General features: G+C 43.3%; 2 protein-coding genes across 4 annotated transcripts in view; one reads left to right on the forward strand and one right to left on the reverse strand.

Annotated features, from left to right (window-relative positions):
- CHST7 (carbohydrate sulfotransferase 7) overlaps positions 1-14,502 on the forward strand; it is a 77,688-nt gene that overhangs the window by 25,892 nt on the left and 37,294 nt on the right. The window contains exon 2 of one of the 2 annotated variants that reach the window (XM_018043845.1): positions 866-4,451. The exons of the other annotated variant lie outside the window; for it this stretch is intronic. The gene's annotated coding sequence lies outside the window, so the exon portion shown is untranslated. Of the gene's footprint in view, positions 1-865; positions 4,452-14,502 lie in introns of those variants that run through there. 2 annotated transcript variants of the gene reach the window in all.
- Positions 6,846-14,502, reverse strand: part of SLC9A7 (solute carrier family 9 member A7) — a 171,762-nt gene continuing 164,105 nt past the window's right edge. For both annotated transcript variants that reach the window (XM_018043844.1, XM_018043843.1), the window contains 2 exons: positions 12,513-12,618; positions 6,846-7,955 (listed from right to left, as the gene is read on the reverse strand). In XM_018043844.1, the coding sequence (XP_017899333.1) occupies positions 7,680-7,955; positions 12,513-12,618 (382 nt within the window). In that variant the 3' untranslated portion in view covers positions 6,846-7,679. The remainder of the gene's footprint in view (positions 7,956-12,512; positions 12,619-14,502) is intronic.

Raw genomic sequence — 14,502 nt, forward strand, 5'->3', positions numbered from 1 at the left:
AAAAGAATGTCAAATTTGGCACATATCCAGGATCAGAGGAAAAATCACAGGAAAGCCAGAAAACTGGTGGCAGAACTAGCATGAACATAGTTCACCATTTGCTGCTCCCATAAAGTGATATAGCACTGTGTTTTAGTGAAAGAAGGGGAAAAGCCCAGATCCCACAAAGGTAGGAAGCTGGACACATTGCTTACATACAGCCTCAGTTTTACAGAACAGCTAATAGTGGTTGGAATGATTGATTTCACACATGAACTGGGACACAAGTGAAAGATGGATGGTTACATAAAGAAAGTGAGGTCGCTCAGTCATGTCCAACTCTTTGTGACCCCATGGACTGTAGCCTACCAGGCTCCTCTGTCTGTGGAATTTTCCAGGCAAGAGTACTGGAGAGGGTTGCCATTTCCTTCTCCAGGGGACCTTCCTGACCCAGGGATCGAACCCGGGTCTCCCATATTGCAGGCAGACACTTTACCTTCTGAGCCACCAGGGAAGCCCTGGATGGTTACATGGTTGGTGCCTAAAGATACAGCTTCAGTCCCAGCCCTTACCCCACTCTACCCAGCAGGTCTCAGAAAGTTCTCCTCAATAAGCACTCCACAGCAGCAGCTGCAGAAAGCAGTCACACTAGAAGAGGAGCCCCCATCTTTTTCCTGTCTATCCTCCCTAAATGCCTCTTGGGTCACAAGCAGAAGTTATAAATACTGATTCTGTATGGATTTACAGCATTGGATAATGCAGCTTAGGTAGGGAAGATTACAGGTTTCATATTTAAGAGACCTTATATTGTCAAAGTTCAACAGGCTTTCCATCTATGGATTTCTGTGTTCTGAAGTTCAAACATCCTTTGTTTCTTTCCTTCCAGGTCAGTCACCATAAACCGGGACACTCAGCATGTTGTCCCAGCGTTGGAAGAAGCCACACTGTGGGGGCAATCTATCACACTGTCAGAGACTGGGGCTTGACTTGGTACCAACTGCTGTGCAGTTGGAACAGGAATATCATGAGCTGTTAAATAATGACTGACACATTGATTGAAACGAAATTTCCAGTAAGGAAGTGACAGTGCAATGCAGATAATTATGGCAATAAAATAGGAAGAGCTTTAGTTCCCAGCCTGACCCTGCCTCTGTTGGAGTCAATTCAACAAGGCGTTCTCAGAACAAAGAAGAGACGTGATTTGGTACCATTTCCCATCAGCAGGTGCCTGGACAAAACATCAATGTGAAGACGGGCCAAGTGCAGTCCTGTGTATCTTGATTAAATTACTTAATATAAAATAAAAGATCTGGGGGGTATATTTTAAAATCTGACTCATCCAGCTCTTCTTCAAATAGCTCCCCTGGCCCCCACCCCTAAATGGATTTTTTAAAAGTAATTTCCTTGGGTGGGAGAACCCTAATGAACTGAAAGAAATGTTTGCTTTTAAATTGTTCTGATGTTTTTGTAATTATACTATTAAATGATTCTGGAGTCACTGTTAATGACAAGATTTATTTTTGCTTTATTTTGCTAGGGAGCAGATTTTACGATGTAGTTCAACTGCATGATTTAGGGAGCAGTTAGTCTACATATAGAGGAATACAAGGACTATGAGAGAAACTGTAGGAAGCTCAAGAATCTTAGCAATTCACCAACTCTCAAAGCCTGTTAAGGATGTTTGCAGGCTGGGAGAAGTCACAGGTTCCAAGTGTTTAACTCAAAGGCACATTTTTAAAGTCTAAAAGTGTTGCTGTGATTTTTTAGATCCAATCTTTAAAAATTTTTCAAGCATCTAAATTAGCGGTCAGGAAAAGCCTTTTCTGAGAAGACTCTAATAGTAAATAGCTCAGGCTTTATGAGCGCTAGTTGTTCAGTGCCCTTACAACTCAGCTCTGCATGAAAGCAGTCACAGACAAAATGAGTGAGTAGAGTGTATGCCAATAAAACTTTATTTACAAAAACAACCAGTAGACTGGATTTGATCCAGGGGCCACTGTAATTTGTCCATCTCTGTTTTAAATGAAGTTGGAGAGGAATAGCTTCCACCCAAAACAGAACCTCTCTGTGTGGGAAAGAAACAAACTAAGAACAGGCCCATACTGCATTCCTCTACTAATGGACAACACTTTTAAAAATATGAAACGAGATGAGCTCAGCCAGTTAATCTTTTTATTTTGATTTTTGTTAAAAAAAAAGGGAAAGAAAAAGGCTTTGAGAAAAATGTGTTAAATATAAGTAAAGGGCAGGAAAACATGTAGCTAGCTTTACAATATCAATCTAAACATATACACAAAGGCAACATTAAGTAAAATGCTAGGGAGAGGGAACACATTGGGGGCCTAACTCCAGTTTTCTTTATTGCACATAAAGGTTGCTGATAACTCCGTCTTCACGTTTTCACAGTTAGACATGTTTTAATATTATTTTATATAACATGTTTATATAACACACTATGTTAATTTTATAAAACCACCAGTTTGCTACTATTGAATGGAAGTAAAAGACAAAAATTTCCCCAATTACAGTATGGAGGCTCTCTATAAAAAAATTCCCCTGAAGGTCACATCAGACCTTATTAAATTCATCCTAGTCTATTTAAAAAACTGCTTTTCAGCTATTAAATGAATCTTGGTGACCTCCCCATTTAATCATTTTAATGGACAGAGTAAAACTTCCTAAGAAATACCAGATGTATTTTATGTAAAAAACAAACCTAAGTGACCCTACTATGAAGTCATACTTTTGAATGAGTGATTTCAGTGACAGATTCCAAACCCATAGACTTAACACCCACATGACTGAAAAACCACCCCATTGCTTCTCCAAAGTTCACAGCTGGAATACCATAACTAAAGTCAACCCCCAAATGTCCATGCAGTTAAGACACTCACCCACTGACACTGGGATCTTAACTTGTTTGAAGTGCTTTAGACAGCAGATGTAGAGTTCTTCATGATGTTTCCAAGTCCTTTTCCATCTGAGTTCCTCCGACACATACAGGCCCACCCAGATAATTTTCCACTGGCCAAAAGTCAAGCTGACCGTGACACTTGGCAGTTCTGTGAAGCTTTTCGAAAAGGTGGCCGTCAGGGTAAGAAAGTGACCTCTCCTAAGTGCTCTTGTGTCTATTTCAGACCTTTTCAAAAGGCAGCAGAACAGGCAAGCCCTCCTTGTCATTTTCTCCAAGGGTCATGTAGCAGAAAACTGGCTGCCTGTGTGTGCCATGTAGGCCATGGTTAGAGTATACCCTGCTTACAAAAATAAAACATCAAAAACTTTGGTTTTGCTCTTTACAACTTCTGCTATCACTGGCTGACAAATGGGTTTGTTAATTTACAGAAGCTCTGCTTATGAAACTCAGAACTGGAAGAAAAATGGTTTATTTCTAGGTTTTGTTTTGAAAGGATTGTCAAAGAGCCTACTTGCTTTTCCTCATTAGACACTAGCATTGGTTTCCAGAATACTTCTCTGTAGATTGTTCTTATTAGGTTTTAGAAAGAGGGGAGGTCTTTTCAGGTATCCACATGGTGAAAGCAGCATTCAGGTGGGTTGTTTCTAAACTGTAAGTCTTGGTCACGAAATGCCCTCAATTTACTGTACCTGTATCAGAATGCAGCAATTGACACTGGTGAGTCAGATTGTCAGTTAAAAACACAGAAAGGATCAGAATTCAATGACAGTATTTGACAGACTAGCTCCTTCACTAACTCATCTACAGAAGCAACATCAAAAAGCAAGCATGAAACCTGTCAAATGCCCCATTTCTGAAGCGGAAAAAGAAGTCATATAGTTACTGAATCAACAAGCTGACTTTCCTGATGCCCTCAGTCCAGGTTCCAATTTATAGCAGCTGGGAAAATCAGCTTTCTGATCCACCTCTTAGAGCTCACAATGGGTACCAAGGTAGGTTTCCAAGAGGATGACTCCCCCACAATGAGTTGCTTGTTTGCCCTGCCAGCAATTTCACCTAAGTGCATCAGCAGTGTTTCTATATTTAGAAGTCATTTTGTTCACATTAGATAGCTGACATGAAAACATTAACTTCCGCTGAGGACAAAGAAAGGGGGAGCTATGATGGGGCTTGGGCATGTGTGCGTGAAACAGACTTCTGTTTTTGAAACAAACATTACTTGTTTGCCCTAGACTGAAATGTTCATGGATAGCTGAGAGAACATTTTTTCAGGTTTTCTACAGAAATATTTGTTGACTGAACCATGGAGGACATTTTCAGGTCTAGAGGACACAGCCTAAAGAGCTCCTTGCTGTTTACTTGATGAAACATTTGATGTCACAGTGTGATTTTTGGCTGCAGGACATCAATGCTTGTTTTTCTGGTCACTCCAATAAGTACCCTGATGGCCAGAGTCCATTTAATCACATATGCCCTTCCTATGCCTGTTTCCTAGGAAGAAATACAGCCTTCTTTAAATTCCAAATTTCCTTCTTTAGTTCAATTCTCCTTGTAGTCCTCAAAAAGAGCATGAAAAGGATTTGCAGGTGGTTTTGTCTCTCCTCTGTTGGTGCTATACAAAAGTTTGCATCTCCTTAATTACCTGCTACTGACACCACTGCCACATCAGACAGCAGATTGATCACAACTTTCCAAGTAATATGGTTACTTTGCTCTGGCAATGAATGGGTCCATTCTTATTTTGAGGAGTCCAGCATGGATGCAGGCATGAGTACAAGCAAAATGTGAAGAGAAAGTTCACTTGACTGTGAAAGGGACTATTAGTATACTATCAGGTTAAACTGCAAAGATAGCATCTCAGAAACTGTCACATTTGACTAGTCAGCAGTCCAGTTAAGACAAAACCCCCTTTCCCCCCAACAAATAGGAGCAAAGATGACAATTTTTAATCTCCCCCATATATACACTCTAGTTACCCATCTCTCCCTCTCATGCTCTAAGATTTTCAAAAGTGACCTTTTCAGTTGTACTTTACAAAGTATGTTCTTGACTTCTGCCAAGATTATTAGCACGAAACTCTCACAACTACCCTCTCTGTTTTGCTGATCAACCCTGTTTGTTCCACATGACTAACAATTTAAAATGTTCTTTCCTAGACCATTTCTTTAAGGTTCTAGATAGGGTCCACTGCAAGTTCTAGACTAGAGGCTCTCAATCCTAGCTGCACATTAGAATTCTTAAGGATCCACAACAAAACATGGCAGCCAGGCACCAACCTACTGAATCTGAATCTCTGAGGGTAGGGCCTTGGCTTCAGTATTTGTAAAAACTGGCCAAGTAATCTTAATGTGCAGCCAGGTATGAGAACCTGTGCTCTAGAGCTTTTGACTACTGAAATGCCACCCCCCCCCAACCCAGAACAAACATGTTTCTAAGATGACTTGGGATCACCCTCTCTTGGGGGAACTTTCTTTAGATGGCTGCACCATTACTTAGCAGTTTCGATCTGATTTCTGCCAGATTGGCAGCAAATACTTGGCCCTGAGTGAAGAGGTTTCGGCCTTTGTGGCACATTACTTTTTTGTCACTCAGCATAGGCAAGATACTTCTGAGAGGTGGAAGTTTTTTAATAAGTGAACTCACTTCCTAGGACCCCTGGTAAAGTCAGGATTAATCTCCACATCTTGCAAACAAAAATTAGGACCACAGGTCAGTGACTTAATGATTCACTGAATGAAAAAAAATCTAACCAAATAACTACAAATCTAGCTAAGTTTTAGGCTCAGCAAATCTCCGTTTACTTATATTTAAGCAGGTTAGAATAAAATGTTTGCAGTGGAGAGTACAAAGCCTGTGAAAGTGAAAGTGAAGTCATGTCCAACTCTTTGCGACCCTATAGACTGTAGCCTACCAGGCTCCTCTGTCCATGGGATTTTCCAGGCAATAGTACTGGAGTGGGTTGCCATTTCCTTCTCCAGGGGATCTTCCCAACCCAGGGTTTGAACCTGGGTCTCCCGCACTGTAGACAGGTGCTTTACTGTCTGAGCCACCAGGGAAGTCCTTGGTGGACCATAAAATCAAAATGGACTTTAGATACAAAGGAAAGAAGGGAATAAAAATGATTAATTTATATTATGTTGAATCATATGAAACTGCCATTTCTGTTTTCTTAAATGGTTGAAAATCAGTAATTTCATATGACTAAGCCTAATAATAAAGTTTTCCTGGTTTGCACAATTTATCAATTAAAAAACAAAGTGTCAAGCAATGTCTTATTTAAAAATTATGTCAGCTAAAAAGATTAAATGATTGATTTCATTATGAGTGTCCTAGACTGAAATGGGCCAATATTTTATCTGCCATAATAAGAAAAATGCCCACATTTTATGAAAGCATTTTTTTTTTAGAAATTGGGTTTTCAAATAGGCTCTCACTGAAGCATAGGAAGACTTGCTAGCCTAGTTTCTAAGAGTTCTTTCAGTATTTCACTACTACAGGTGTGGGCAGGTGAAATAGCTCATCTATAAAGAACCCAAACTCTTGACAAAAACCTAAATTTTAAACCACACTTACACATTAAGTTGGTACAAGGCTCCCCAGATACCATGAAAATGGCCCTTCTCTACATGGCATTCAATGTCAAGACATCCAGACTCAAGCTGTCTACAATAGTCGACAGAACCTTCCAACCTTCCACCAGGTTGAATAATGCTTAACTCTCCATTGACTCACCTCTGATTCCTCATGTGGCCACTGAAATCTCATGCATTTATGAACTCAAAATTTGGAATTCTACTCAGTCATTAGAATACTATCTTGTATTTTCTTTGCAGTTAATTTTGTTTGCAGTGAGATTTCTTCCCTCTGAACACTAGCCTGTTGCCTCTTAGGCTTCTTGCTGCTTTCTCTTTCATAGATAAGACTGCATCCCACAAATTGTGGTGTTATTTCTAAAGCCACAGTAAAACCCAATCCTATTCATTATTTCCCAGGCAGTCAGCTCATATGGAATACCTTGAGAACTTACAGATTTTTGCAGTGATATCACCATCAGTTTCTAAACAGTTTCTCCTGTACTCAGATTAGTTAAAAACAACAGTATAACACTATTTTGCCTTTGGTTTCAAACATTCCAGTAACTTCTTCCTTATGGAGATTTCCAGAGAAGGAATTGGAATTCATTCCTCCATGTTGAAATGTTCATGGACATATTTTCCAGTCTTCAGTCTAGAATAAACATGGGGAGTCAAAAAGGGGCAGGAATCCTGATAGGAGGGTGCAGTCACACAACCTTGTTGCTAGAACCTCCAGTCAAATTGCTTTCTCATGTTTTCTGTCCATTTAACACCAGTTTCTCACCGTCCTTGGAGATCTAATAGCAACTGCCATCCTTCACAATCTTAGCCTGTTCTCTCCTTGTATGCCTATAGCCAATGAAACCTACACCGCTGTGTCTGGATACGAAGCCTCTCCTGGGAGGAACCCCCACCACCTGCCACACCTTATTCAGATCTGCAGGTGAATGAATGAAGACAGCGTTAAAGCATGCTATTTGTTTAACTCTGAACAGTGCACTACAATGTGAAAAAAGTGGGAATAGGTCTGCATTTGCCTTGATTTAGAGACACTTTCACCCTACCAGCTGCATCTTGGCTGAAATTTTAAATAAGATATCTTCAGACCCCAATAAAACAGAAGTGTTAGTTCCATTCAGTCAAGGCCCCATCTCAACAATGCTGGGGCTTGCAGCCATCCTCAACCCGCCAGTGGGTCCTCCCCCACCCCATCACTCAGGGCTCTGGGCGGGAAGGCGCACACTATCCTCCAGGGGGAACACCAGGCGGGTGCCCCGGCTGGAAACCTTTTGGTCTCCCATTCCCAGGTCTCGTTCCAGCACCTCCTCAGAGCTGCTCTTCATTCTCCGACCACCCTCGAGGCTCATGGAGGCCGTGTGGGAACCTGAGGAGCCGTTCGCAGTCACTGTGCTATCCCCGAAGGTCAAGGTGAGGTCGCCCTCGGTCAGGATGAAATCAGAGTCTTCCTCTCTCAGTGGCTCTTGGTTCTGAAAAGTGCAGCAAACAACAGCAACATCACCAACCACATCAACCACAAATGGGAGACCAATATCTTCCTGGGCCAAAGCCAGCCCCAACTCCTTATCTGAAAATGCGGATCATAAAACTGGCCTGCCTTGAGCCCCTAGTGTGATAACTGAGTGTAAACTCTAGAGTGCTAGCCCATGTAAGACTATTGCTGAACCAGGACTTTGAAGACCAGTGAGTAGTTCTGATTTTAAATGCCTGATAGCATAGGGACAAAAAGTAACAAAAGGAAAGAAAAGGTGATTAGTCTGGATTTTCAGCCTCTCTTGTGGCTCAGTGGTGAAGAATTCTCCTGCAATGCAGGAGATACGAGTTTGATCCCTGGGTTGGGAAAATCCCCTGGAGAAGGGAATGACCACTCATTCCAGTATTCTTGCCTGGAGAATCACATGGACAGAGGAGCCTGGCAGGCTACAGTCCACGGGGTCGTAAAAGAGTCTGACATGACTGAGCGACCAACACTTTCACTTTCAACCCAACAAGAAACGAATAGGTAAGGTCCTGCAAATTAGATTTTGGGTCTTCTCTTTTCTGGGAAAGTATTCTGGGAGGTGGGGTGGACTTCTGTTCTACACAAACCATCCTAAACCCATCTGGTTTATATTTAAATTGCTCTTTGTCCTACTAAGCAATTGAGGAAGAGGATCAGCCTTGATTAGGATTTCCTTCCCATCCCCACAGAAACATCCTAATGGGAAGGAAGCCCTAAGGTAGATGAAGTGAGGGACTGAGGGGGAGGGGACGTTTTCTTGAGCATCTATTGTCCGCCTGTCACAAATGTCACAAAAGCTCTCATTTGATCCCTGCCCCTTCCCTGTGAAGGGCGCACACACTCAGGTCACAGAGAAGAAAACTGGAGAGACCCCATGGGATCTGCCCGAGGTTGTCTGGCTGCTTGGAAACAAGTTAGGATTTATGCTGCCAGTAAACGGGTTCTTCCCACAAAAAGGATGTGAAAAATTACCCCATTGGGGAACAGGACTGGCAGGCATCTCATGCTAAGCAGTGGTGGTAACAGAACAGACAAGGCTGAGTAAAGCAGGCTAAATTAGCCAAGTGGCAGCCACTTGAAACTATAAGACTACAGGGAGAGCGTCAGGAAGCTGCGTGGGGTCAGACACAACCTTTCACCCACTGGATGGTTTTACAGGCAGTGAGGGGTGGTGCACTCCCTGCACTGCCGCCCACCTCCCACCCACCCTGCAAGGCCGTCAAATACTAGGAACATCTTCCTTAAATGGCAAACACATGGTTCCAAGCTGCTCCAGGTAAATGGTTCTTTCTTTCCTATTTCCAACCTACCTTCAAAGCACATCAGAAATCCTTTGGCCTCTACCTGAGAGGGTCTTCTTGGTGCAGGATGCCGAATCTGCCTCCCTGACAGCCACATGGTCCCCACTCAGCCAGAGGTTCAGTCACACTCCCATGTTCAGGCCTGGGATCCTCATCTATGTGAGTAACCACCAAACAGTACTGACCTCCCTCCTCTTCCTGGCACCCTTCCTTGAGCTGCTGACCTCATAGGAAAGTGAAAAGTGTTAGTCGCTCAGTTGTGTTTGACTCTCTGTGACTCGATAGATTCCCTGGTGACTAAGAGGTAAAGAATTCGCCTGCAATACAGGAGACTTGGGTTTGATCCCTTAGTTGGGAAGATCCCCTGGAGACGGGAATGGCTACCCACCCCAGTATTCTTGCCTGTAAAATTTCATGGACAGAGGAGTCTGGTGGGCTACAGTCCATGGGGACACAAAGAGCTGGACACAACTGAGCATGCCACTCTGTGACTCAATGGACTACAGTCCACCAGGTTCCTCTGTCCATGGGATTCTCCAGACAAGAATACTGGAGTGGGTTGCCATTCCCTTCTCCAGGGGATCTTCCCAACCCAGGGACTGAACCCACGTCTCCTGCATTGCAAGCAGATTCTGTACCATCTGAGCCACCAAGACCTCATATAGGAGATATCTGTTAAATGCACTGACCCAGGGAAGACCCTTGGGTTCTACCTGCCTCACCTCTCCTATCCTGGCCCATCTCTGGGCATGTACTGGTGACAAGCATGTGCTTGTTTTCTGCATTGTTTCTTAGTGACGTTGGGTTCTCCACTCTCCACAGCATCACCCCACTTAACCAGGGCTTTGAACAGCCAAGCACACGAATCCTCTTGCCTTCTGCCTCCAGTACTCACTGGAATGAGGCAGGGTACCAATGTACAGTTCAATAAAAATCCTCTAGTCAGGCAAAGTATAATTCTAAAACTCACTCTAACCTGCCGCATTCCCCCATCTCCATTAGTTGTTCACAAAGTCCTGAACCCCCATCTGCTCTGTGATGGTTTCTTTAACAACAGATGGCATCATGTTCCCTATTTTAGCATGCTCCATTTCTCCCATTCATACACATGCTAAGTAATGTTTTTGTTTATCTCTGTCAGAATCTTTCTCCCAGGGCTCCTTAGCTCCCAGCGTTGAGGAGGAGACTCTCCTGGCACATATTTTGCTATTTTGAGGTTTGGAGTCATGTGGAGACAGAGAGGAACACAGACAGAACAATTGCATGCACGGGGAATTCCGCAAATGGAGCCAAGCCACCCCCTCAGCAGCACAGAGCTCCTCAATGGGAGCTCCGGGATGGCCCACCCTGACCCATCACAGTGGGAAGCAGGGCCAAAGTTCACCGACAGGAGGAAACAAGACTGGATGGTGACCCACTCCACAATGAAACCCCCAAGCCCAGACAAACAGTACCCTGGGAATGGTCACTCAGAAACAGGGATGCAATAAAACCCAGTGGAGGATTTCCAGATTGATGCTTAAGGAATGTTCTCTGCAGATGATAAAACCATCCCACCCCCTCTAATTCCAGATGACAGGATCAACAAATTTTTGTTCAGCTGAGGCTTGGGTAATTACATAACTAGCTTTCCAGTGAGGGCTGCTCTGGAAATGTGACCAAATAACCCTGCAGACACCTGCAAGAGCATTGTGGTAATTTGTGCATTTAAATAGCCACAGGTGGTGCTAGTGGTAAAGAATCTACTTGCCAACAAAGGAGATGAAAGAGACATGGGTTCGTTCCCTGGGTCAGGAAGATCCCCTGGAGGAGAGTATGGCAACCCACTCCAGTATTCTTGCCTGGAGAGTCCATGGTATTCTGGTGGGATTCTGGTGAGCCTGGTGGGCTACAGTCCATGGGGTCACAAATAGTTGGACACAACTGAAGCAACTTACCACACATGCACATTTTCATTAAGTGGAAGAACACTGTTTTCTAGGCAGTTCTCAAACCTAAATTTTGTTTAGAGTAAGTACAAATAAGGAATAATGAAAACTATCCATATCTCCCAAAGAACCTCAGTTAAGTATAAAATGTCCTACAAGTGATGGGGGAGGGCTACCCAACAGTGTGTCAAACAGTCAAAAGAATGGCTCATCTGAGGCCCTCAGCCAGTACTCCACTCCACTCTGTCACCTCTGACTTTCTCAGTTAAAATTACAAAGACTTTCTGCTCTCACTTTCTCAGCAGCAGGCCTCTCCATGTCTGGAGCTGAGACCTCAGTCAGGACCCCAGCCCCAGGCAGTAGTGGCAGTATGGAGGGTGGTTCTAACCTGCAGAACAAGTCACCCCATCTTGGGTTGGCTGTGGGGAGTCCACAGCCCAAACATGACCCCAGGAAGCAAACCTTGGGCAAAATCTTGAAGTGGTGAGGGGAGCACTTTCAATTTAAGTGCCTGGAAGTATATGGAGTTTACTCTGAGGTGTGAGGCAATAGCTGGTTAAGTTTCCAATTTTTAAGATCTATATGAAGTTTTAATAGTGGGTGAGTTATTTTACTATTACAGAGACATGAAAAGTGGCCCTTATAAAAACGAAGAAAGAATGAAGGCTTTAGAAACTGCTTAAAAGACACTAGAGCTGGAAGGCCAAGACACAAGGAAGCCCAGTGAAACAAAATCAGTGTGATCAGTCAGACCTTTTTTTGAGCTTCTTAAGCAGAAGAGATCAGGACACCAAGTCCTGATCTTCCTGAACTTCCCTTTGTTTCTGATGACAGGACACATCCAAATGACCCACACTGTCACTTTACACAGAGGTCCAAACTAAGCAAAGTATTCCACACTCAAATAAAAGATTTATTAAATAAAATGGGATGGGAAATCATAAAACTAACTTTTTAATCTATTGGTCTGTATCCTTCCAACATAAAAGATTATCTAGGCTCATATTCCATTAAAAACTCACCACAAGCATTAAAAATCACTTGACAAAACCAAAGGGAAATGGTGCTCTCAGCATCCGACCCATTTTTTTTTTTTGTAATTTAAAAACAGTTTATCAGAGGTGGCACAGGAATTTCATTTTTATATGAGGAGGGGCTAGGGAAGCTGGAAGGCTCAACTGTCTTTAGGTGAAGGAGACATTGATGTTGTTCTCTGCCATGTTTGGTGGCAACTGAAAGCAAAGGCCATGGCAGAACTGCAGTATTACCATGGCAACTCGGCCATGCTGTACTTACCTCATATACCTGGGGACTGGTTAGACACTGAGCGAGCAAACCACACCAGGCTGGGAGGGTGGTGGTTAATGGGGGGCCACTGTGCGTGAGGATGGGTTTCAGGTAACTTTAAAAAAGAGAATTAAGGAAAACTGCCTGCAAAGAAAGCACACACCCAACAAAATGTGTTCAGAAATCCCAAGGAGTAAATCATCTGGCATTCTACCCCACTTTCCCCCATTTTACCAGTACAATACAGAAAGTATGGTACTTGTAGTCTGCAAATATCTGAATCCAAGAATAAACTATAGCCCATCATCCTTAAGTGTTAACCATTAACTTTCAGGTTGCCAGTTCCCCATTTTCAGTTAAAAATACTTGATTAAAATACCTTTCTCTCTTCTTTGTTATGGTGAATGAGAATTTTGGTTTTGATCAGCCTTCCAGCTTTTGACACACAACGAGGTCATGTTTTGGAAACAGGAAATCATGTAGCTGGAATGGAGATATTACAGCACCTGGGTCCCCTTTGCTCAGAACTCACACAGTGGAAATGTTTGAGGTGGACAGGAACTTAGAGGACAAGGCAAAATGGCTTCACGAAGGTCATTCAGACCTCAATCTCCCACCTTCCCATACTAGACTATTCTTCCCTCTACCTGCTGCCTCTCTCCCAGATTCTCTCAACAGTTTCTCCACCTTGATATTACTGGCATCATGGGCCAGATCACTTTTGCTGTGGGGACTGTCCTGCATTGTAGGATGACTAGCAGCATCTCTGGCCTCTACTCACTAGATGCCAGGAGCACTCTCAACCCCTCCCTTAGGTGTGACTACAAAAACGTCTCCTGACATCGCCCAATGTCCCCTGAGGAGAAAACCTGTCCTTGATTGAGCCCCCTGCTCTAACACAAAGGTCAACTGTTCTGCGGGAATTGGTTCAGGGTTTACCAATCTATGGATATGTGTGCTACCAAATGCAGAATCCTGTGTTGAAAGCACCATGAAGCATGTATCACTTTATGATGGAGGTGGGACCATTTCTGATATCCCCAGTGTAAGTAAGCAATGGGAAAAGGTAGAGACCAACAGGATCAGCTCAGATACAGGAATGGCCAAGAGACTTTAAAGGCAGATGGGGAGTCACAGCTGTACTCAAGAATATGACTATTCCAAGCACTAGCACTTCCTGTCTTCATTCAGAGCAGCAGGAGAGAGAAAATGTTGCTCTACATCCTGCTTATTTAACTTGTATGCAGAGTACATCATGAGAAACGCTGGGCTAGAGGAAGCACAAGCTGGAATCAAGACTGACAGGAGAAATATCAATAACCTCAGATATGCAGATGACACCACCCTTATGGCAGAAAGTGAAGAGGAACTAAAAAGCCTCTTGATGAAAGTGAAAGAGGAGAATGAAAAAGTTGGCTTAAAGCTCAACATTCAGAAAACGAAGATCATGACATCTGGTCCCATCACTTCATGGGAAATAGATGTGGAAACAGTGGCTGACTTTATTTTTCTGGGCTCCAAAATCACTGCAGATGGTGACTGCAGCCATGAAATTAAAAGACATTTACTCCTTGGAAGGAAAGTTATGACCAACCTAGATAGCATATTCAAAAGGAGAGACATTACTTTGCCAACAAAGGTCCGTCTAGTCAAGGCTATGGTTTTTCCAGTGGTCATGTATGGATGTGAGAGTTGACTGTGAAGAAAGCTGAGCACCGAAGAATTGATGCTTTTGAACTGTGGTATTGGAGAAGACTCTAGAGAGTCCCTTGGACTGCAAGGAGATCCAACCAGTCCACCCTAAAGGAGATCAGTCCTGGGTGTTCATTGGAAGGACTGATGTTGAAGTTGAAACTCCAATACTTTGGCCACCTGATGCGAAGAGCTGACTTATTGGAAAAGACCCTGACGCTGGGAAAGATTGAGGGTGGGAGGAGAAGGGGACTACAGAGGATGAGATGGTTGGATGGCATCATCGACTTGACAGACATGGGTTTGG

Source organism: Capra hircus (assembly GCF_001704415.2).
Source record: "Capra hircus breed San Clemente chromosome X unlocalized genomic scaffold, ASM170441v1, whole genome shotgun sequence".
NCBI lineage: Eukaryota > Metazoa > Chordata > Mammalia > Artiodactyla > Bovidae > Capra > Capra hircus.